The sequence below is a fragment of the Eschrichtius robustus genome, chromosome 2, assembly GCF_028021215.1.
Source record: "Eschrichtius robustus isolate mEscRob2 chromosome 2, mEscRob2.pri, whole genome shotgun sequence".
Classification (NCBI taxonomy): domain Eukaryota; kingdom Metazoa; phylum Chordata; class Mammalia; order Artiodactyla; family Eschrichtiidae; genus Eschrichtius; species Eschrichtius robustus.
In genome coordinates, this window is record NC_090825.1 from 161,424,415 (window position 1) to 161,445,242 (window position 20,828).

The 20,828-nt window shown below is 52.2% G+C and overlaps 1 protein-coding gene across 2 annotated transcripts in view; it reads left to right on the forward strand.

Moving 5' to 3' along the window:
• The window catches only part of ADAMTS2 (ADAM metallopeptidase with thrombospondin type 1 motif 2), a 228,170-nt gene that overhangs the window by 174,012 nt on the left and 33,330 nt on the right, over nt 1–20,828 (forward strand). For both annotated transcript variants that reach the window (XM_068536537.1, XM_068536538.1), the window contains 5 exons: nt 5,603–5,759; nt 10,223–10,328; nt 10,969–11,112; nt 11,474–11,606; nt 12,225–12,338. In XM_068536537.1, the coding sequence (XP_068392638.1) occupies nt 5,603–5,759; nt 10,223–10,328; nt 10,969–11,112; nt 11,474–11,606; nt 12,225–12,338 (654 nt within the window). The remainder of the gene's footprint in view (nt 1–5,602; nt 5,760–10,222; nt 10,329–10,968; nt 11,113–11,473; nt 11,607–12,224; nt 12,339–20,828) is intronic.

Genomic DNA, 20,828 nt, shown 5'->3' on the forward strand with positions numbered 1-20,828 from the left:
GGGGAGATCCCACTAGAGCCCAAGTGACCCTTGTGGGTGCCCAGACCTCCCTCCTGGGCCCTCTGCCTGGACATCTCTGTCTGTGAGGAGCCCTTCAAGGCAGGCGGAACCTATGGGAAGGCTGGCAGCTCTCAGGAAGCAGGAGAAGTAGGTAGAGGAAAGACTGAGCCTGGGGTGCTGGCTTCTGTCTAGAAGCTCGTGGGTGGTTGTTTGGAGGCTGCCACTAGGCAAGCCTGCTTCAGCCGTTTTTTCGTTCTTTTGAGCCTCAGTTCTACTGACCTAACTTGAGTCCCAGGCTGGCTCTGGACTGTTCCCCCAGGAGCTGCACCCCGAGAAGCAGGAGAGCTCCCCAAAGGAAAACTGCTGAACTTTTACCGAGGGAACAAGCTGGGCCCGAAAGGATGATCCCTGGCCTGTGTCCTGGCGTGCTGCAGACCCCACCTTTCCCTGCGAGTGTGTGGTCCTCTCCCCATGCCTCCTCTGCAAGCCCCACTACCAGAAACCATCCTCCCTCTCCTAGCAGCCGACACCTCTCTTGCTCATCTCCTGCCACCCCATGGCCCTGACTCTGCTGACATTACACCAGACAACACCCCCATCCATCTCAGCAGCCACACTGCCCCCTCCCATCCGCCCTCCCTCCTCACTGACTCAGAGAGCTCTTTCTAAAATGCACACGCGTCTGGCACCTGCCACAGAGCACAAGGCACGCTGCACCCTCCTGAACTCTCCAGACCCTGTGAGGATCCCAGCCCTTAGCTCCTTGGTGGCCATCTGAGATGGGTCAGATCCTTGAGAAAGCTGGGACATGAGCAGAGAAATAGGAAGTACAAGCAGCTCTGCACCTTGGATGCCGGAACACTGACATTCACCCTCCTCCTCCATGGCTCAGGGTCCTGTCTAGGCTGCAGGTTCCCAGGGCCCAGCGCCTGGCCATTGTTTTCTGTGACCTGCCTCCCCGGGGCCACCTCGTCCTGGTGTAGCCCCTCCAAGCCCTTCTCTCTGCCCCTCCCCTTGGGGAGTCTCCTCAAAACCCAAAAGCCAGGAGGGGGTCCCAGACAACTTCTGCTCTGGACCCTGCAGCGCAAACCCCCACGGGGCTGGAGAACGGAAGTGGCAGGCTGTTTCTTGGAGTGGAGGAAGGAAGACAAGGCAAGAACAAAACACAAATCAATATTTCAATAAATTATTCTGCCGCAGCAGTGAGATCACGGTGGCTGCTGAGAGGGGCTGGGAACCTGGGCTGAACCCAGGAGCCTGGTGTCTGGGAGGCAAGAGGCGCTCGCCAGTGTGCCAGTGTCGGGTCCAGCCTGCTAAGGCCTTTTTTTCCAGGGTTCTCGACCTGGTGACCTAAGAGATGTGTTTTCTTTTGTCCACAGAACTTATTTTAACTTGAGTCAGTGTTTTCCAGGAGGTACGCTTCTTTGTAAAATGTGAACATTGGCCTGAGAAGTCAGATCTGGCAGCCCTGGGCTCTGTCCTTGCATGCAATGCCATGCCAATGGGGCTGGCGCTGAGTGTTGTTGCTCCTTCAGCTGCGCGTGGGCTCCTTGGTTGGCCACAGTCCTCGCCACTCCTTATCCCCCCAACTTCTTTACCATAACAGGGAAATACTCTTCTGTAACCTTACCCCTTCTGAACTGGCAAATAAAAGGCAGACTCGTTTTTCTTAGAACCAACCTGCCTCACTGACTTACATCACCGGCCTTGGCCTGTGGGCATTTGGGCTTGCAGCACCCACCCAGCACTTCCCACGAGCCCACCCCGTGAGCAGTCAGGCCTCTCTCTGAGCCCCCAGCTTGTTTGTTCTCACCCTGTTTCAGCCTTTGGCTCTGTCCCCAACTCCATGGCCTTATTGCTGCTCTCTGGCCCTGACACAGTGTGTCTTTCTGACTGGGCTCTTGACTCCTTGTCAAAGATGTGACCAGAGCGTCTCTCCCACTGGTGTTGTACATACCGGCTGGACCCTGGAGAACAACCTCTGGCTTTCCTTTGCCAGCCAGTGCTCTTGACTGGGCTTCCCACGAACCTCCAAGGAGGAAGTGCCCTGCTCATGCTCTTTCAGCTGCAAGTGACAATAACACAACTCAAATTGACTTTCATGGGAGGAATTTCCTGACACACAATATATGAGACACATACCTGCTGCAGACAGCTTCTAGAATGGCCCCGGGTGAGCCCACATCCTGGTATTCACTCCCCAGTGTGGTCCCCTCCCTGTGGGTATGGGCAGGACTGAGATTTGCACCTAAATGGACTGAGACTTCTGTCTTGGATGTGCACCGTCATGCTATCTCTCGGGTCACTCGTGCTGGGGGAAGCAAGATGCCCCATGTGACTGGTCTGTGGTGAGGTCCATGTGCCCGTGAGGAACTGGATCCTGCCAGTAACCACGTGAGTGAATGTGGGAGCGGGTCTTCCCCAGGGGAGCCTTCGGATGAGATTGCAGCCCCGGTCTCAGCTGCCAGCACTCTCATGGGAGACCTTGAGCCAGAAGACCCCACTAGATAGCCTTTGGATTCCTAACCCAGAAACCATGAGATAAGTGTTTGAGGTTTTTCAGACCATAAAGTTTGGAAGTAACTCATTTTGTAGCAATAGATAACAAACAGGCCTGGGGTAGGCTGGCCTCAGGCCTGGGGGAGCCAGGTGGTTGTGTGAAGATACCAGGAATCAACCTCTCTCCACCCCAGGCCCCACTCTATCTATGCTGGCTTCTTCCTCCCCTGGGGTCTCCTCCCCTGGTGGCAGCTCCAGGCTCACAGTCTCACACCTTTCCAACTCCTTGGCCCCAACCATCATGGTGCTGGGAAGGTGCAAGGTGGGGTTGGCTGGGCCTGAGCCCTCCCACCCCTGAGCCTGGGGTCAGTCCCAGATTAACAGAGAGGATATTTTACCAAAGGGGGACTGGGCTGCTGTTGTCAGAAGAGCCCAGGCAAAAGTAGCTGCAACCTACCAGGGGAACAATCCCCTGATGTTTGGGCTGAGAGACATGGCCTTGAGGGAAACAAGGCCCTTTTGTTGGAGATGGACTAACAAGGCTCTGAACTGCGTTTTGGGCTTTGTGGAGCAGGGGGAGCCCACTCCAGTGGGGGCTCTGCGGCCATCCTTGATCAAGTGGTCATCAGTGGCCTTTGTGATCACCCTCTGATCAGGACTTGGGCTGGCAATCTGAAGCCCAGTGGGGTCCATACTCAAGCACCAAATCAGATCCACCCATGAGGGTCCCTTCCTTCTCATTCCAGCCAAAGGTCCTTCCCTAGAAATAAGAGTCTTTCACTCACTTCCTTCTCCAGAGCTGTGGCCTCTCAAGGTTTTCTGGAGGCAGTGATCACCTGGCAGGGTCTTGAGCTGACCTGCTTGGATGAGATATAGATGCCACGTCCCCTTCCTTTGCCCTTCCTGTGTCAGGCGGGGTGGGCCGTGTCGTGCTGCAGGAACAAGCAAGCTCCATGTCCCCTCAGCTTACAACAACAAAGATTGATTTCTCACTCACGCTTGTATGTTCATTGTGAATTGGCAGAGGACTCTGGTCTCATTGTCACTCAAGCCTTAGGTGACAGAGCAGCTACCGCCGCCTCAACATGCTGGTTCACATGCCAGCAAGGAGAGATCTCTGGAGGCGCTCATGTGGGCAATTAAGTGCTTGGACCGGGAAGAGACACACGTCACTTTTACTCACAGCTAATTGGCCAGAGCTCGTCACATGCTTCTCCGAATCACAAGGGGGCAGGAGTGTACCTCCCTTCCCCTTTTCCAGCATCCTCTGGGCTGTCCACCTCTGTGCCAATGCCCAACAGGTCCTGGCCACCAGACCTCTCGCTCCAGTCTGTGACTGACTTCATTAGGACTCAACTACATCTTTTTTTTTCTTTTCTTTTTTTTTAAAATTTATTTATTTTATTTTATTTATTTTTGGCTGTTTTGGGTCTTTGTTGCTGTGTGCGGGCTTTCTCTAGTTGCGGTGAGCGGGGGCTACTCTTCATTGAGGCACACGGGCTTCTCATTGCGGTGGCTTCTCTTGTTGCGGAGCACAGGCTGTAGGTGCGTGGGCTTCAGTAGTTGTGGCACGTGGGCTCAGTAGTTGTGGCTCTTGGGCTCTAGAGTGCAGGCTCAGTAGTTGTGACGCACAGGCTTAGTTGCTCTGCGGCATGTGGAATCTTCCCAGACCAGGGCTCAAACCTGTGTCCCCTGCATTGGCAGGCGGATTCTTTACCACTGTGCCACCAGGGAAGCCCCTCCACTATATCTTATTAAAACAAGTAATCTCATCTCTCAGGAGCAATTGGCTCTGTGCTCAGGACTTGGGACCTGGTCTGCCATCTTGTAAGCCATTGACTTGGGTAACTCACGAGATGCCTGGCAATGACTAGTCCTCCCTGGCCTTGAATCGTTCTTCCTTCTTCTGCAACATGCTGGCTTACTAACAATACCCTATATCTTACTCTCTGCTATTTATACACAAAAAGAGAAATATGTGGCTATGCTTGATGGATATGTTTACGCAAGAGAAGAGACAAAACACCTGCTTACGTGTCTACCAAGGAATGCATGGTTCTACTTTATGGACAGATGTATCCTTAAAGTGGAAAAGAACATTCCCAGTACTCTCTGCCTAGAGGGAACCACTTTGATGGTGGGAGTATGTGGTGAGAGCAGAAACTGGAATGTCTTCTGTGAGGACTGTGGAGAGAAAAGGGATAAGTGCAGCTTATAGGAGACTTGATTTTGAGATGATATGGTGTATGTTTTATTTGTGGAGGAAGTTTAGGGCAGTGGATTGAATATAAACTTTGGTTTCAGGCTTCCTAGCTGTGTGACCTGGGGCAAGTTACTTGACCTCTCTGAGCCTCAGTGTCTTGCCTCTTCGGGTGGTTGTGAAGACTGAATGAGAGAGTGAATGCCAATGCCATGGTGCCGATCAGGCTGCAGTGCTGCCAGTCCAGCAGCCAGCCTTGGCTAGTAGGTATGTGTCATGACACAAAACGGAATGTGGTTGCTCCCAGTGGCTTCCCGTCCGTGGCTCCTGAGGGAATTATCCCTGTGCTCCTGTTCCTTATGTGGCTCCTTTGCTGTATCTGCTGCAGGGTTTTCCCCTCCCTTGTGTTGTTTTCTGCAAATAGCTTCTATCAAGGGGAAAGTACAGGGTTCCTTTCCCCTTCTCTGGGCTTGTAGCCATACTGGGAGTTCTGCCTCCCCTGTCCTGGAGCCTGCCAGAATGTAAGCTCTTCAGGGTGACCGAGGTTCATTGCATTTGCCTCCTGGCCAGGGCCTGCACAGAGCAGGGGCCGAATAGGATGCAGGGGCCCTGGAGGTGGGGTGGGCTGAATGGACTCTTTGAGGCTTTAGACGGCCTCAGAGCTTGGCTCCCACGTCTCACCTGAAATTGTGCAGTGACTTTGTGTGGAAACTCGTGCAGGTGTGTGGAAAGGCCAGGGAGCCTTTCCATCCACTCAGGAGAATGGAGCCAAGTGGGAAGGGGTCTTGAGAAGTGACTGGGCTTAGCACCACCTGGGCCAGGTCCCCAGTAGATGGGGTCTGCTCAGCTCCCATCAGGACCACCAGACGTCAACCCCTCTGTTTGTCTCTCCTGCCCCTGCAGTCCCTGAGCCTCATTGAGATTGGGAACCCCTCTCAGAGTCTGGAGAACGTTTGCCGCTGGGCCTACCTCCAGCAGAAGCCAGACTCCGGCCACGATGAGTACCACGATCACGCCATATTCCTCACACGGCAGGACTTCGGGCCTTCAGGCATGCAAGGTGAGCCCCTGGCCCTGCGAGGGCCCCCTGGCAACCTTGGCCCGGGCTGGGAAGGGTGTCTGGGCAAGGGCGCCTGTGTCGAGGGGGAAGGGTAAGTGCTAGTGACCTCCTAGCTCTTGCAAACCACCAGGAACTCTGACCTTTCCCCCAGGAAACTGCATCTCCGGGAGGGACACGGAGGATCAAAGGTAGTGAAATGGGCAGAGTCTGGGGCTGGCAGCCTCAGACCAGACAGGATCTGAGGCTGGGTTTCAGAGTTTTTTGCTTCCTCCAGCTTTCACAAAACAAATTTGAATAAGTTTTCAATCTTTAAAAGTTAAGGAACTTTACTTAAAAATTCAAACTATATAAAACTGACAGATCTAAAAGAAAAAATTGAAGGTCTACAATCATCATTGAAGATTTTCATATATAGCAAGGCTGCACACCACACCGTGATGGGTCTCTTGCAGTGAATGTTGAGTGAAATAAGCCAGTCAGAGAAGAATATGTACTTATGATTCCATTTATTTCAAGTTTGGAAGTGAGCAAAACTAATCTGTGGTGTTAACAGTCAGGAGGGTGGTCAGGAGGGAGGGAGTCGCTGTTGGAAGAAAGAAGAGGCTTCTGCAGTGTGGGGACAGTTTTATTTCTTGACCAGGGAGGTGGCTACACAGGTGTGATCACTTTGTGATAATTCACTAGTTGTGTCCTTATGATTTGTGCATTCTTATGGAGTATGTTATACTTCAAAAGAAAGAGCTTTAACGACCTATATAAAGACGTATATTCAGGGCAGTGGGACCCTGTTTCACCTCACCCCCATCCTCTACAGATAGTCATTTTTATTAGTTTCTAGTTGATCATTCCAGTGATCCTTTTTTATAAAAATAAGTATATTTATCTGATATAGGTGCTGATTCCTTCCAGCACTTTCTTCCATGACTTATTTCATATGCACCACTCTGCTCTCTTAACCCGCAGCTTCTCTCTGCCAACCACTTGTCATATTCACATAAATAGAAAGACTTCTTAAGTGACCCCTGATCAGCTAGGATTAGCTCATGTTAACAGAACACCTCTGAGGCACTACTGTTGCCCCCTTTGCCACGCAGATCAGCACCACAGTGGGAAGCAGGTGGGAAGAGAGAGTGTGACCCCAGATCCCACCAAGCACAGAGTAGGGCTCCTAGTTGGTGTGGGTGCCTCTCCACTGGGAGGGGGCTGCTAGCTCCCCTTCAAGCCCTACACCAGTGTGGCCAGCTGACAGACAGAGCACCCTGTCTGCCCTTGGTCCAAGTGAGAGCTCTAGTAGGGAGCAGAATTGTTCCATAGGAGAGAAACCAATACAACCTTTGTATTAAGTGACCTCATTCTTCATTTAAAAATGTGAAAGGACAGCCAAGGATTACCAGACATTAAAAAAAACGATAGGATGAAAAGGATGGACCAAGATGCAAGATAAAATTATAAAACTGATGCTGGAGGAAACATAATTTAAAGAAGGGAAAAGCACAGTTTATAAAGTAATATCCCCAGAATGAGGAACTACATCTGTAAACCCAGAACAGGTTGCAAGGAAGAATTAGAGAACAAAGGGTTTTCATTAAATTAAACATTTGACAGTGTCGACTAAAAAATTAAATGCCCAACCTAAAAGTTGAGTCACAGAAATTTTTAGGACTTCAAGCCCGGGAGGCAGCATCTCAAGTAACCCTGAGAGAACTACTTCGAGGAGGCGAGAGGGGAGCTAGGATATATAGGAATTTTGCAACAAAGGGCAGGTAATAGGAACAAAAGATTACTGTTAATTAAAGAATACTACAAACCTCAAGTTAAGGAATTTACTGCTTTTCTGTGTATGGGAAAATACAAGAGTCTGGGCTCACTGAAGTCATTCCTTTGATATGCACCTCAGCTATCTGGGGCCAGTATCCTGTGTTTTCACATCCAGAGTTTCCTCAGGGCTCACCGTGGGGATTGGCTGCAGTCTGATGGCTGCTAGATGGCAGGTATTCTTTGCCTCAGGGTTCACCAGCTCACTGGTGGTGGCTGCAATCGCTGATGACTGTGACATCCTTTGTGGCAGGCAATATTCCATTCCTCAGTGGGTAAAATAGAAAATTTAAAAGCTGAAATAAAAAGTCAACGGATCCAAAAAGATTAAAATATGAGAGAAAGGTTGATGTAGAGGCTCAATCCAGGAAATACAGTATCTATCTAAAAAGATTTCCGGAAAGAAAATAGCAGCAGAATAAAATAAGAGGGAAGGATATAAAGGAAAAAATACAGATACATTTTCAAGTCTTCAGATCCTAAAGGTTCATGTAATGCTAATGTAGGTGAATGAGAAATACTCATACTGAGGCACATATTCATGTGCAAGCTTTGCATGCAAAGGACAAAGAGAAGACCACAAAGGTTTGCTCTGGCGCTGATTGGAGAACAATCATCTCAAAATCTACAGAGCAAAAAATGCTTTACGACATAGATTTTCCTGTTTATTAGAAGGGGAAAAGACAATGGTTAGGTACGATGCTTTTACAGACAAGTCTAAAACCAGCACTCCCCCGTCACGCTTCCTTCCCTTCTGTGCTTTTCTCTGGGAGCATGTTGCCTGGGACCTCCCTGTGGGGTCTCAGAAGACTGAGACTGAGTCGGGGGTGTTGACTTAAAAAAGAATATATGCACAATGTGAGAGTTGCGAGTTAAGTGTTACTGGGGGCAAAATGAGGACTGCAGCCCGGGAGACAGCATTTCAGAAAACTCTGAGACACTGCTCTGAGGAGACGAGGGGAGCAGCCAGGATATAGAGGAGTTTTGCAACAAAGAGCAGGTAATTGGAAACGTCAAAAGATTGTTGTTAAATAAAGAGAACCAGATATCTCAAGGTAAGGAATTTTGTGCTTTTCTGTGTATGGGAAGATGCAAGAGTCTGGGCTCACTGAAGTCATTCCTTCGATATGCACCTCAGCTATCTGGGGCCAGTATTTTCACATCCTGAGTTTCCTCAGCTCACCGAAGGGAGTGGCTGCAGTCTGATGGCTGCTAGATGGCAGGTGTTCTTTTCAGCCCTGAGTTTCCTCACGGCCTCACCAGCTCACGTTGGAGGGCTGCAGTCATTGGTGACTGTGACATCCTTTGTTTATTGAAATGGCAGGAAATATTCCATTTATCAGAGGACAGGCTGGCTTCTCACTTGGTGGGCCTCTAGGACGCCCAGGCTTCTAAACAGAGGCCCCCTCTGGCACACAAAGCTCTGTACGTACTTCTGTATCTTGTCCAGGGGCAAGTGGCTAGGCCCTGTTCTCCGGATTTCCTCCGTTTTGGGTGGGGTCGTCATGTCCTCCCATCACCCTCCCCCTCCCCGTGGGTGGGAATATTGGCTTCCCTGGGGACACCTTAAGACACCCCATGATCAGGCTCAGCCTAGTCAAGGGGGGTCATTCTTCCACGGACCAGCCATGCCACAGGGAGGCCTTCCTGGCCTTCCTGCCTGGGTGGTTCAGGCTCATTCCTCAGCCCCGCCCTCATTCCCTGTCAGGCTCCATTCCCGACTGCTTCCTTGGACCACACACTGTAACTGGGCTGGCAAAACCCACTGTGTCTCCTCACTGTTACCTGTGAGTTCAGTGGCTCTTCAGAAGCCCTTGAAGGGGTGGGGTGGGCCCACAGGGCTGCTGGAGGGCCCTTGGCATCTCATGTCAGGGGTTGGCCTGCTGCAGCTGCCCCTCCCACTCCCGATCCCCATTTTCCACCTTGCCCGGGACAGACCCCTGAACCCCTCAGCAGGAATGTGGCTCATAATCTCCTCAGTCAGAGTGCAGGGTTGCTGGGCCAAGGGCTCCGAGGGCCCTGTCGTCTGTGGCTGGTCTGCCCCCCAATCCACGCAGCCAGTCCCCTCTGCCTGACTCAGCAGGGCAGCGTAGCACCTTGGCTGTCCTTGCCTGACTCTGCCCCTGAACAGCTCAGGGCCACCCGCACTGTAGCCTTCTGTGCACTATGGAAATCCATCCAGTTGAGGACCCAGAGAAGGACCTATGGACCACGAGGAAGCCAGGGAAGGTCCCGAGGGAGTGGGCTCGGGGTATGATGCCGGGCACCGGGGCCAGGGTTCCTGCAGCACCAGGAGCAGGTGTGGAGACAATGTGCTACCCAGGGGCCAGAAGGCCACTCAGCCAAGCGGGGGGAGGAACGCGGGAGGTGGCCTGAAAGGGGATAGCGGGAAGGAGGTTACCGAGGTGGCAGAAAGTCTTAGCAGGTGAGACCAGGACTCGGGAAACTGAGCTGGCTGCGGTGTGGCCACAGATGGGCAGGGCTGAGGCCCGCTGCCCTGGGGGAGGGGACGGGTGGTCTCCTGAGCCATGCCAGCCACGGGGGCAGTTGGCCCTGCTCATTTGCTCTGTGGGTGTTGGGGTCAGGGCCCCCAGATTTGGGCAGGGCGCTGAGCCTGGGAGCTGGAGCCGCCCTTTGTCCCCCTCCAGGCTATGCTCCTGTCACTGGGATGTGCCACCCTGTCCGCAGCTGCACCCTGAACCACGAGGACGGCTTCTCCTCAGCGTTCGTGGTGGCCCATGAGACTGGCCACGTGTAAGTGGACCCACCATCCTTGTTGTCTGAGGAAGGTCGGGGTTCAAGGGGCCCCACTTCTCCTCTGTGCCCTGAGAGGGACAGGCCCTGTATGAAAAGCCCTTGGGATGTGATGTCCTGCTCCCATGCTGCACAGGACAAGGGGAGGCCCACTTTCTGCTGAAGGCCCCAGGCAGGAGCTGGGGGCTTTCCACCCATTATGCCATTCAAGCACCTGGGCGGGGCGGGGGGGGGGGGCGTCTTCTTACCCCATTTTACAGATGTGTAACTTGAGGCTCTGAGGGAGCCTTCCCCAGGAGCAGAGAGCTGGAGTTGGGGAAACTACTCCGCCTAGGTGTGCGTGCTGCTGGGTGCGTAGCGAGGGCTGTGGACGCCTCTGCCTCCACTGCATTGTCATGTAACAGTGCTCTGCCTTGGGGACAGGATACCTGAAGGGGCTGCTGCTGGATGCTGTCACCTCAGAGTGCCCCTGACTTTAAAGTTAGCTGGTAGAAAATGGGTACCACCTTGCTCAGGGCAGAGCAAGCCAACTAAGGTGGGGGAGGTTAGGGGTGCCCTCCGAGCATCAGGGCAGGGTGGGGCTGACAGGTGAGTGCGGCCAGGTGAGGGTCCAGTGAGGCGGCCTTGTCTTCCCGCACAGGCTGGGCATGGAGCACGACGGGCAGGGCAACCGCTGCGGTGACGAGGTGCAGTTGGGTAGCATCATGGCGCCCCTGGTGCAGGCAGCCTTCCACCGCTTCCACTGGTCCCGCTGCAGCCAGCAGGAGCTGAGCCGCTACCTGCAGTGAGTACCACCTGTGTCTCCCAAGGACGAACCCGAAGTGCCGGACTCAGCACCTCCAGCCTGAGGTGCAGGGAAGGGGAGAGGGGGACGGCAGTACAGGACGGGGGGGGGATCCCATTGTTGGGGGCTAGGTTTTGGATGGAAAGTGGTTATGACAGCTGCACCTTTAATGGACGCCTGGTCCTGGGTAGCTTATGCCAAAGAAAACAGGTGCAGCAGGGAAACTGAGGCAGCACAGCCTAGGGCTGTGGTGTGCAGGCAGGCCCACCCCCGAGGCTCCATGAGGGGCCTCAGCTGCCTCCTGGGCTGCATGGCCAGTCCTGCTGAAGGCAGCTTGTGGCACCCATGTGTCCCCTCACAGCTCCTATGACTGCCTCCGGGATGACCCCTTCACCCACGACTGGCCAGCGCTGCCCCAGCTCCCGGGGCTGCACTACTCCATGAACGAACAGTGCCGCTTTGACTTCGGCCTTGGCTACATGATGTGTACCGCGGTGAGTGTCGGAGCCCATGACACCTCCGAGGGCTGGGGGGAGGGGGGGGTCTGCCCCAGATCGGCCTGGCTTCCTGGGAGGCGACTGGTGTTGGGTGGCCCCCTGGCACAGGGCGGAGCAGCCCTCCAAAACCACAGCCTCTCCCTCCACACCCACTGCTCTTTCCCCAGTCGGCACCCAGAGCCCTCCTGGCTGGTCCAGACATGGCTTTAGGAGGGATTGAGGCAGTGGAGTGTTCAGCAGGGGAACAGCGGGTGCTCATGGGACACTGCAGTGACCGCCCCTCCTGCCTGGGCCAGAGGAAGGCCACCAAGCCTTCATGCCAACCACACCTGTGCCCAGCTTTCTGTCCAGGCTCCATGAGAGGTGCAACCACCAAGGTCTGGAGGCTGGGGAGGCCAAGCAGCCTGCAAAGATGTGAAGCACCGTGCTGTCTGCTCGAGGTCCTCACAGCCCCAGAATCACACAGAGCTCAGGGCACCACACAGGCCTGTCATGGGTGGACAAGTCATTTCTGGCTCCGCAGCTGTGCAAGAGGACCCTGGGCGACAGGGCGGCAGCCCCGGAGGGTCCCTGAAGTGGGAGGTGGCCTGGCTAGCTGCTGGCGCTCTCTTCCAGTTCCGGACCTTTGACCCTTGCAAGCAGCTGTGGTGCAGCCACCCTGACAACCCCTACTTTTGCAAGACGAAGAAGGGGCCTCCCCTGGATGGGACCATGTGTGCACCTGGCAAGGTGAGTTGGGGCAGAGGGCAGGCACTGTGACATGCACAGATCTCCAGGGACAGGCCCCGCAGGGCCCTCGGAGTGGGGCCAGGGGTCTTCTCAGGGGACCCCTTCCTCATTTCTAATAACCCCACACTCCACAGCTTCTGCCCCGTGCACCCTTTCTTCTATGGGAGGGAACCTGGTGTCTCAGATCTCCTCAATGTGCTTCAAGCCCCACTGCAGGAATCCCTTCCTCTGAGGACCAGTTTCAGGGTTCCAGCAGCCTTCCATCTCCCCCTGCACACTGTGGGTGACTGGGTCACCTCATCTTGAGGCCAACATTGGCCAACATTCTGGTGACCACGGGATCCTCAGGCCCAGCATCAGACTTGGCCTTTCTATCCTCTGGCGCCTTGGTGTTTGGTCCCTGGTGGGCAGACTTGTCCCTGGAGGTAGCTGGATGGCCACCCAGCAGCGCCTGCCTGCTGCCGCAGGCCCTCTTCCCACCTTCCCACTTCCTACTTCCGAAGCAGCAGAACAAAGGGCTTCTCCCTCCAGCCCAAACTCCGGGCCTGATTCTCATTAGTTCAGGTGAAATCACACTCCCACTCCTTGGCCAAGCACTTGCTAGGGGGCTGGCTTATGCAGATGAGCCTAAGCCTAGCCCAGGAGGATTCAGCCCAGGGAAGACACGCAGACCAGGCGGCATCCAGTGAGGCCCAGGAGAGGACTCCAGCACATGTGCCCCAGAGACAGGCCTAGAAAGGCACCCAAACCACCGGAGCCTCAGGTTCCTACACCACAGGTCTTAAATTCTGCTTTATTTTAGAAGCCCTGGCAGAGCTTCTTAAAGATACGGATTTCCAGGTCCACCCGGAAGATTTTGGTTTGGGATAAGGACTGAGAATTGTTTTGTTTGGTTCTTTATTTGTAAAATTATGGTAAAATTCACATAACTTAAAATTCATCACTTTAACCACTTTCAGTGGCTTTTAGTACATTCATAATGTTGTGCAACCATCACCACTATCTAGTTTCCAAAACTTTTCATCACGCCAAAAAGAGACTTCATTAAGCAGTGACTCCCCATTTCTCTCCTCTCTCCAGCTCCTGGCAACCACTAATCTGCTTTCTCTGTCTATGGGTTTGCTTATTTTGGAATTTCATATAAGTGGAATGATATAATATGTGCCTTTTGTGTCTGGCCTTTTTCACTTAGCGTAATAACTTCAAGGTTCATCTGTGTGGTAGCAGATATCAGTGCTTCATTCCTTTTTATGACCAAATAACATTCCACTGTATGGATATACCACATTTGTTTATCGTTTGATGGACATTTGGGTTTTTTCCACCTCTTGGTATTTGTGAATAGTGCTGCTAATGAACATACACATGTATGTTTCTGTTAGATGTGGGAAACGGTATTTTTAAGAGGTGCCCCAGGTGATTTAACTGTGCCCCTAGACTTAATGAACTGTCAGAAGTTGGAAAGAAAATGTTGTTAGTAATACTCCAGGGACTTAGTAATGCCAGAACTGACCTCATAGCCCTGCTCCCCACAGGAGCTCGAGGGAGGGAACGGGGCCCCAAAACATTTGCCATAACCCCAATGGGGAGCCCAGTAAGTGCTAAACTGGAGAATGAGACTAGCTCAGCATGGCCTCCTTCCCCAGTCTGCCCCTCCAAGTCCAGCCCTGGGTGGAGAGAAAGAGTGGGAGCAGCCCCTGCACAGTGTGCTCGCCCAGGGGTGTGTGTGGCTGGCCTTCACCCACAGAAACACTGGCCACTGCAAAATGTGGGCCAAAGAGTGCCTGACCGCCAGCTGATTGGCCCGCTTCTCCTGGGCGGGAGGTGGGAGTGGGCGTGGGGTCTGGTGAGGAAGGTGGGCAGATGTGGCCAAAGTACCCTTTCTCACAGAAAGCACTGACTCGGTGACGACCTTTCACTCTTTTTGGTGGTAGGACCCTTTGTTCATTTAGCCCAGTAAAAACCCCATCATTTTATATACTAAAAATCAGTCTTGTGCTGATTGAGGGGGTGGAGCTGGGGCTTAGCTCAGCCTGCCCTCGTTCACAAGGAGCATGGGTAGAAAGCTGACCTAGGTGAGGGATTCCTGGTGTGTGTGTGGAGTGGGGCTGGAGGGGCAAAGGGAGAGAGGAGGAGGGGAAGGGCACCTCCCGGGGGCCTATCAGAATCCTCTGCCTCTATGAGTTACTTATCGCAATGTAATCTTATATTTGGAAAGCAATCATCCTTTGTCTCTCCCTTTCCTGCAAGAACAGCCACAGGGCCCAGGAGAGAGGAGAGGCAGAAGGGAACTGGGGGAAAGTCTAGGCAGGTTGGAGAAATAGCAGGTCATCTCAGGGACCAGGGCTTTGCCAAGCTCAGCTGTCCCTTTCCGTCCCTCTCTGCCCCCGTTGCAAGACCCCTGGCAGGGGGTCACACAGCACTCAGGTTCTGCCTGGGGTCCTCATGTCCACAGTGGGTCATCCCAAGCGCATTCTCCCCTCTTGGCCTCCATCACTGGATTATCTCCCTGCTTACTCACAGTTTCCCACCATTTCCCAGAGACGGAACAATGTATCTATATTCCATCCGCAGAGATGACCTGGAGAGAAGGAACAAGACTACAGATGAGCCACCTCCACTGCCTGCCCCTCAGTTTGATGGCTTTTTCATTGTCTGCCTGGGTTCCCACAATGGGGTGGGAAGGGTGCAGAGTGCATGTGTTGGTGAGATCAAGTGGCGAGGATGGGCGGTGAGGAATGGGGGCCAGTGGGCACACAGCTTTCTCGTGGAATCAGGAGTTTTGGGCAGGCGTGTTTGGCTGAGAGGGGAGAGGTGAGCTTGTTGATCTTGGACATGGACGTGGGCAGTGGACCTGAGGATTAGGCTGATTAGTCACCTCAGCTTCACATTCATCCATCCATCCATGTGTCAGGCTCCCTCTGCCTCCATCAGACCTCGCTGTCTGTGGGGGTCGGCCATGAATGTGATGAGGCAGCCATGACATGGTGGTGAGGAACGGGATGGGGAGGGACCTGTCGGGAGGTCAGAGAGGCTTCCTGGTCAGTGACCCCAGCCAAATCCCGAAGGGTGGAGAGAAGTGGGACCAGTGCTCCAGGCGGGGGGACCTCACTGGGTGGGAGCGCGGTGAGGATGGCTGGGGAGGGTGGATGAGAGGAGCATGATGTTTTAAAGTATGATGTATTAGTAGAAAAGTTGAGGTACAGTAGGGCCAACAGATCAAGACCATTGCCATTGAAAAGATAGTTTGTTCCTCACAGATCCCAAAGGGAGGGGCCACACTACACTGTGGCAGGGGGGCGAGGGGGGGTGGTCGGGCACACAGGGAAGCATCAGGATCAGTTGGAGAGCAGAGGGCGGCAGGAGCTGCGGTTTCTGCAGAAAGGAATGGCAAGGCAAGGTGAGCAGGCTTAGGATTGGCCGGTGTGAATAATTCCAGTGGGCTCTGGGGCATAGGGGTTGGACCTAGTTGTCTGGCACCTGACTGGCCCTGGAGTGATTAGGCTGGAGGATGGTGGCCTGGCATTTAGGAGCCCTGATGAAGGAGGTGGCTCTGTGTGCTCTGGATTGATTGGTTTGCACTTGAAAATTGCACTAGTGGATGAGTTGTTTACTGTTTCTAGGAACTGGCTAACCCTGGGAGGGACAGTCCCCCCAGGGTCAGCAAGGCCCAGAAGTCAAAGCATCAGAATCCAGAAAACAAAAGACCTGATTAACACACATGGCTCCCCAGGAGACTGGGTGATGGTGGGAGAGAGGGAAGGACTAATTGAACTGATAATGGCTGTCCCTGAGCCTGCTTCATGACCTGCCCTGTCCAGGGTGCTGGGGACATGGCTCAGATCTGCTCTCAGACAGGTGCGCCCTGTGGCCACACAGTGTATGCCCTGGATACCCTGGAGGCAGGGTCAGGCCAAGCACAGAGTGTCCCGCCAGGTGCCTCTACCCTGCAGGCCGGGCTTGTGGGCTCACCTTGCCCTCCTTGCCTGAGCCAGGGTCAGGGTCACGGGTGGGGTGCAGATCCAGCTGGGTCAGGATGGCTCCTGCGTCAGTGTGTCTTGGCAGGAAGGAGTCCTTCATGTGTCTCACATTCACCTGCAGCATCTTGGGGAAGCAACACCCACCCTAAGTTTTCATGAATTCAGAAGGACTGTTTCAGAAATATGTGCCACGGTGCTTATCCAGAGTGCAGAGGCCCTGTAATGCCCCATGTTTTGCTGCATAGTCGAGAACTGGTAGGCAGGCCTAGCAACAGGGACAGCCCACGGTCTGGACATGGGAGTTTAAACCCTGGGTCCCTCCCTCCCTCCTCATTGTGTGACCTTGAGCCATCCTTTACCCCTCGGGTGAGTCTCCTCAGTGTCCAACTCAGTTATCCACACAGCCCAGGCTCCTGGCACATGGTACCAGCTTGAGACATGCTGGCGGGTGGAGAACGGAAACCCAGGACCACAGTGGTTCAGAAATGCTAAATGTGCACTTCCTGAAAAGAACCGTCTGCCTTTCAGGCTTTCAGACCAACCTGGCAGTGTTGTTCCCAGCCCTGTTTAGGTGCACCAGCGCTCTCCGTGGTACTTATCCGGAGAGGCAGCCCTGGTCAGGATTGTCCATGGGTACGTGTGGGCTCTGAATTCACTCATGACACGTGACTTTGTGCTTTTAAATGTTTAAACCTCTCTATTGGATGAAATAGTTGTAGGCATTTAAACATACGTTTACAAAGCATTTTAATAATATTAAACATGTTTCTTTTATAATAACACTGAGACATCAGAGTATAAAATTGTTCATTTGGGATAATTGCAGTCTTTTAAATGCTCATGGTCATCCAGGAGGAAATAAACCAAATATTAGAGGGACAGCTTCTGAGTGGTGGAATTTAGGGTGATTTTCCTGTCTTTCTGCTTTGCCTTGTTTTCATATTTTCCACGGTGCGTGTGTGTTGCCTCTGTGCACTTGGTTGGGCCCACGTCTGTGGATCCATCACACCATGGGCCTGTGGAGTGTCCTGAGTTGTCCCATGCCCAGCTCCCCATTTACAAGCTGGGGACCAATTTGTTCAGTGGGGACAGGGGGACCACTATGTGGCCTCCTCCATCCCCCTGGCCCTTGGTTCCCATGCCCACCGGTGATTTAGAGGCTGGGCCCCGTCACAACCTTCAGAGGTGCCAGGACCCTTCCCATCCTCTTTGTCTTAGTCAACGGGGGCTGCTATAACAAAAAGCCAGAGACTAGGGTGGCTTAAACAACAGGCACTTATCCCTTACAGTTCTGGAGGCTGGAAATCCGAGATCAGGGTGTCGGCATGGTCGGATTCTGGTGAGGGTTGCAGACTGCCATCTTCTCTCCCTGTCCTCACATTTTGGAGAGGGAAATCATCTCTCCCTTGTCTTCTTTTAAAGGCACTAATCTCATTCATGAGGGCTCCACCCTAATCACCTCCCAAAGGCGCTACATTCTAATACCATCACGTTGGGGTTAGGCTTCAACATGTGAATTTTGGGGCACACAAATATTCAGTCCGCAGCATTCCCCTGCCTGGGCCCTCCTCCTTTCCTGCCAGCCCTCCCCTTGCTCCACCGGCTGAGGGGGACACTAGCAAGCAGTTCTGTGGGTCTTTCCCTTCCCTGGTTGAGTGAGGGGAGCTCTGAGGTGGGAGATGAGGTAACGGTGGCCCGGGAAGGATGTGAACAGCATCACTGGTGACCTGGAGCCAGGCCTGCTGGACCCCAGGTAGCTCATGACCGTGCTTGTTGGCCATGTGCCCGGGTGCCCAACCTGGTAGTGGTGGAGCCCTTGATCACTTGCCCAGAGCCTGGGAAGGAGAATCCAGGGAGTGGCAGCTTCTGCAGAGCCTCGTGTGGGCTCAGACTGGTGCAAAGGCAGACCTGGGAGTGCCTCAGCTGGTTGGGAGGAGTGAGAGGCCTGTGTAAGGAAGAAGAGGCAAGGTGGGCTCCCAAGCAGAGATGTGCAGAAATCTAGGGAGACAAGAGCCGAGAACCAACGTGGGCATGGAGACGGGAGCTTGGCTGCCCTGGAAATGGGCTCTGAGACAGAGAGCTGATGGCAAGGTGTTTCCTGAGGAGCATGGTCAGGATCAACACCTGCAGAGAGAGAGAGTCATTGAACAGTGGTGTGGTCACAACGTGGGTTCAGCCTACCCTGCCCGGAGCTCCGGACTGGCCTTTCAGAGTTGTCCCCCACCTTGACCTCTGGCCATGGCTGTCCCCAGGGAAAGGGCATGACTCCGGGCTGGGCAGCTGTCTTTGGCTGAGGGCATTTCCTATAAAGGGACTCAACTGTCAGCCACGAGCAACAAGCAGCTCTCCACAGCTGGGGGAGTGAGCGTCTCTGTTCTTCCGGGGGGCCCCTGCATTACTTCAGGGGCGGGGAAGGAAGTGGAGCTACGGGCTTCTTTCGCAGAGGAGCTCACAAAAACAGTGTGGTCTGTTCAGAGAGCAGTCAGCGCTCCGGTGCCTGGTGTGACATGGGAGATGGAGCAGGGAGCAGGGTTGGTGTGTAGGAGCCAGGCCACAGGGCTAGTCCAAATCCTGCAGCAGTGGGGAACCCCAGAAGGTTTTGAGAAGGGAGCAGAGATGGGTCTACCATGAAGCTGACGATGTATAAGCTTCGGGGCCCCATACTTGAATAAGCCCCTTCCAGGGCCCTGGGACAGGCCTCACAATGTGTTCACATGGTCATATATTTTCACTGACCGTAATCAATTAGGATCACTCCTCCTTCCCCTCTGATACACTTCTCCTGTTGACATTAGAGGGGCCGTGGGTGCTTTGTGGCTTTGGCTAAGGAGAAATTGGATTTGGGGTATATTTATTGGTTTATTTACGTGGTTTTTAGTACCTTACATGTACGGCTAGGTTGTTGTTTCTATCCAGGTGTAAGCATAGCTTCTAGAAGTACTCTTACTGCCTCTGTGCCAACTCACCCAGGGTTGTTGCAGAATCTGTGCTGTGTTCGCTACAGTCTCCTCAATTGATTGGAGAAAAGGGGCCTCACATATACTAGAGGTTGTGATTACTTTTATCTTTGCAATAGTTTGTTTTCTTTTGGGGTTTGTCTTGTAGATGGGGCACTAACACAGATCCAACTTGGATACTTCTTTGGGAATGCCAAGTTTAATAAGATGGTTCGCTTATTTAAAAACTGTCCAGACCTCCAAACATAACACATTACAAAACACAAGGGGCACTAAAAATAATTTTCAAAGTCCAGGAGAGAAACCTGAATGCAGATGGGATGCAAAAAGTTCATTCAAAATGTTGATAAAGCTGTTACTAGTTTAACTGCAATTTTGAAAGTTGTTTCAGAACGCTTCAATAAAGTAAGGGAGAAATGACAGACTTCTGATGTAGATATTTGTATAAAGATACCTTCTTTTAACATTTTCAAATATATTTATTAAAGAAAATTCAGATAAAAATCAGTGGAAAATAAATAAAAGTTTAAAATGAGTAAAGAAATCAGTAGCAATAAATCTGACTTCAAAAATTTAATTATAACGAAAAAAGGTTTCAGATCAAACTAAAGCAGTCATTCATTAGGAGGAAGAGATAAATATCAAAGAGAAATAAGTAACAGGCTCTTGAAACGTTTGACAATGCAGTTAATGAAGAGGAGGGAATCAGATGAACACGTTGGAAAAGCATTTAAACTTCTTTCTGATTTTGACATGAAATGTTGACAACATCAAAGGCAATGTAAAGCTTAAAATATTGCCCCTACAATAAGAATGTTGACAGCAACAGTTACTGAGTTGTTAATTCAAAAAGCATTTTAAATCAGGCTCTGACCAAGAAAACCTGAAATACCCTGAAATCCATATCCGGAAGCACACTGGATAGCAAATTTGATCATCTACATGTTCACATAACATCACCAATAACGTCTCTAAATTACTGAAAATTAAAAAATATTTTGCTCAACCTTCTAGAGCAGGCTAGAGCACACATACCAACTCCACCTGCCACCTGTTTTATTTTCCCCTAACAGTTTCATTAAGATGTGACTCACATTTAAATTCACCCATTTAAAATGTACAATTCAATGGTTTTCAGTATATTCACAGAGTTGTACAACCATCACAACAATCAAATTTTAGAACATTTCTGTCACTCCAAAGAGAAGCCCCGTAACCATTAGTAGTCACTCCGATTCATCCCCCCTCCCCCTTAATCCTCGGCAATCACTAATCTGCTTTCTGTCTCCTTAGATTTGCCTCTTCCGAACATTTCATACAAATGGAATTGTACAATGTGCATCCTTCTGTGACTGGCTTCATTCAGTTAGCGTAATGTTTTCAAGGTTCATCCAGGTTGTATTATGTGTCAGTACTTTATTCCTTTTCGTTGCTCTATAATAATCCATTGTATACATATACTGTTTTTTATTTATCCATTTATTAGTTGATGGACATTTGAGCTGCTACCTCTCTTCAGCTATTATGAGAAATGCCGCTATGAACATTCGTGT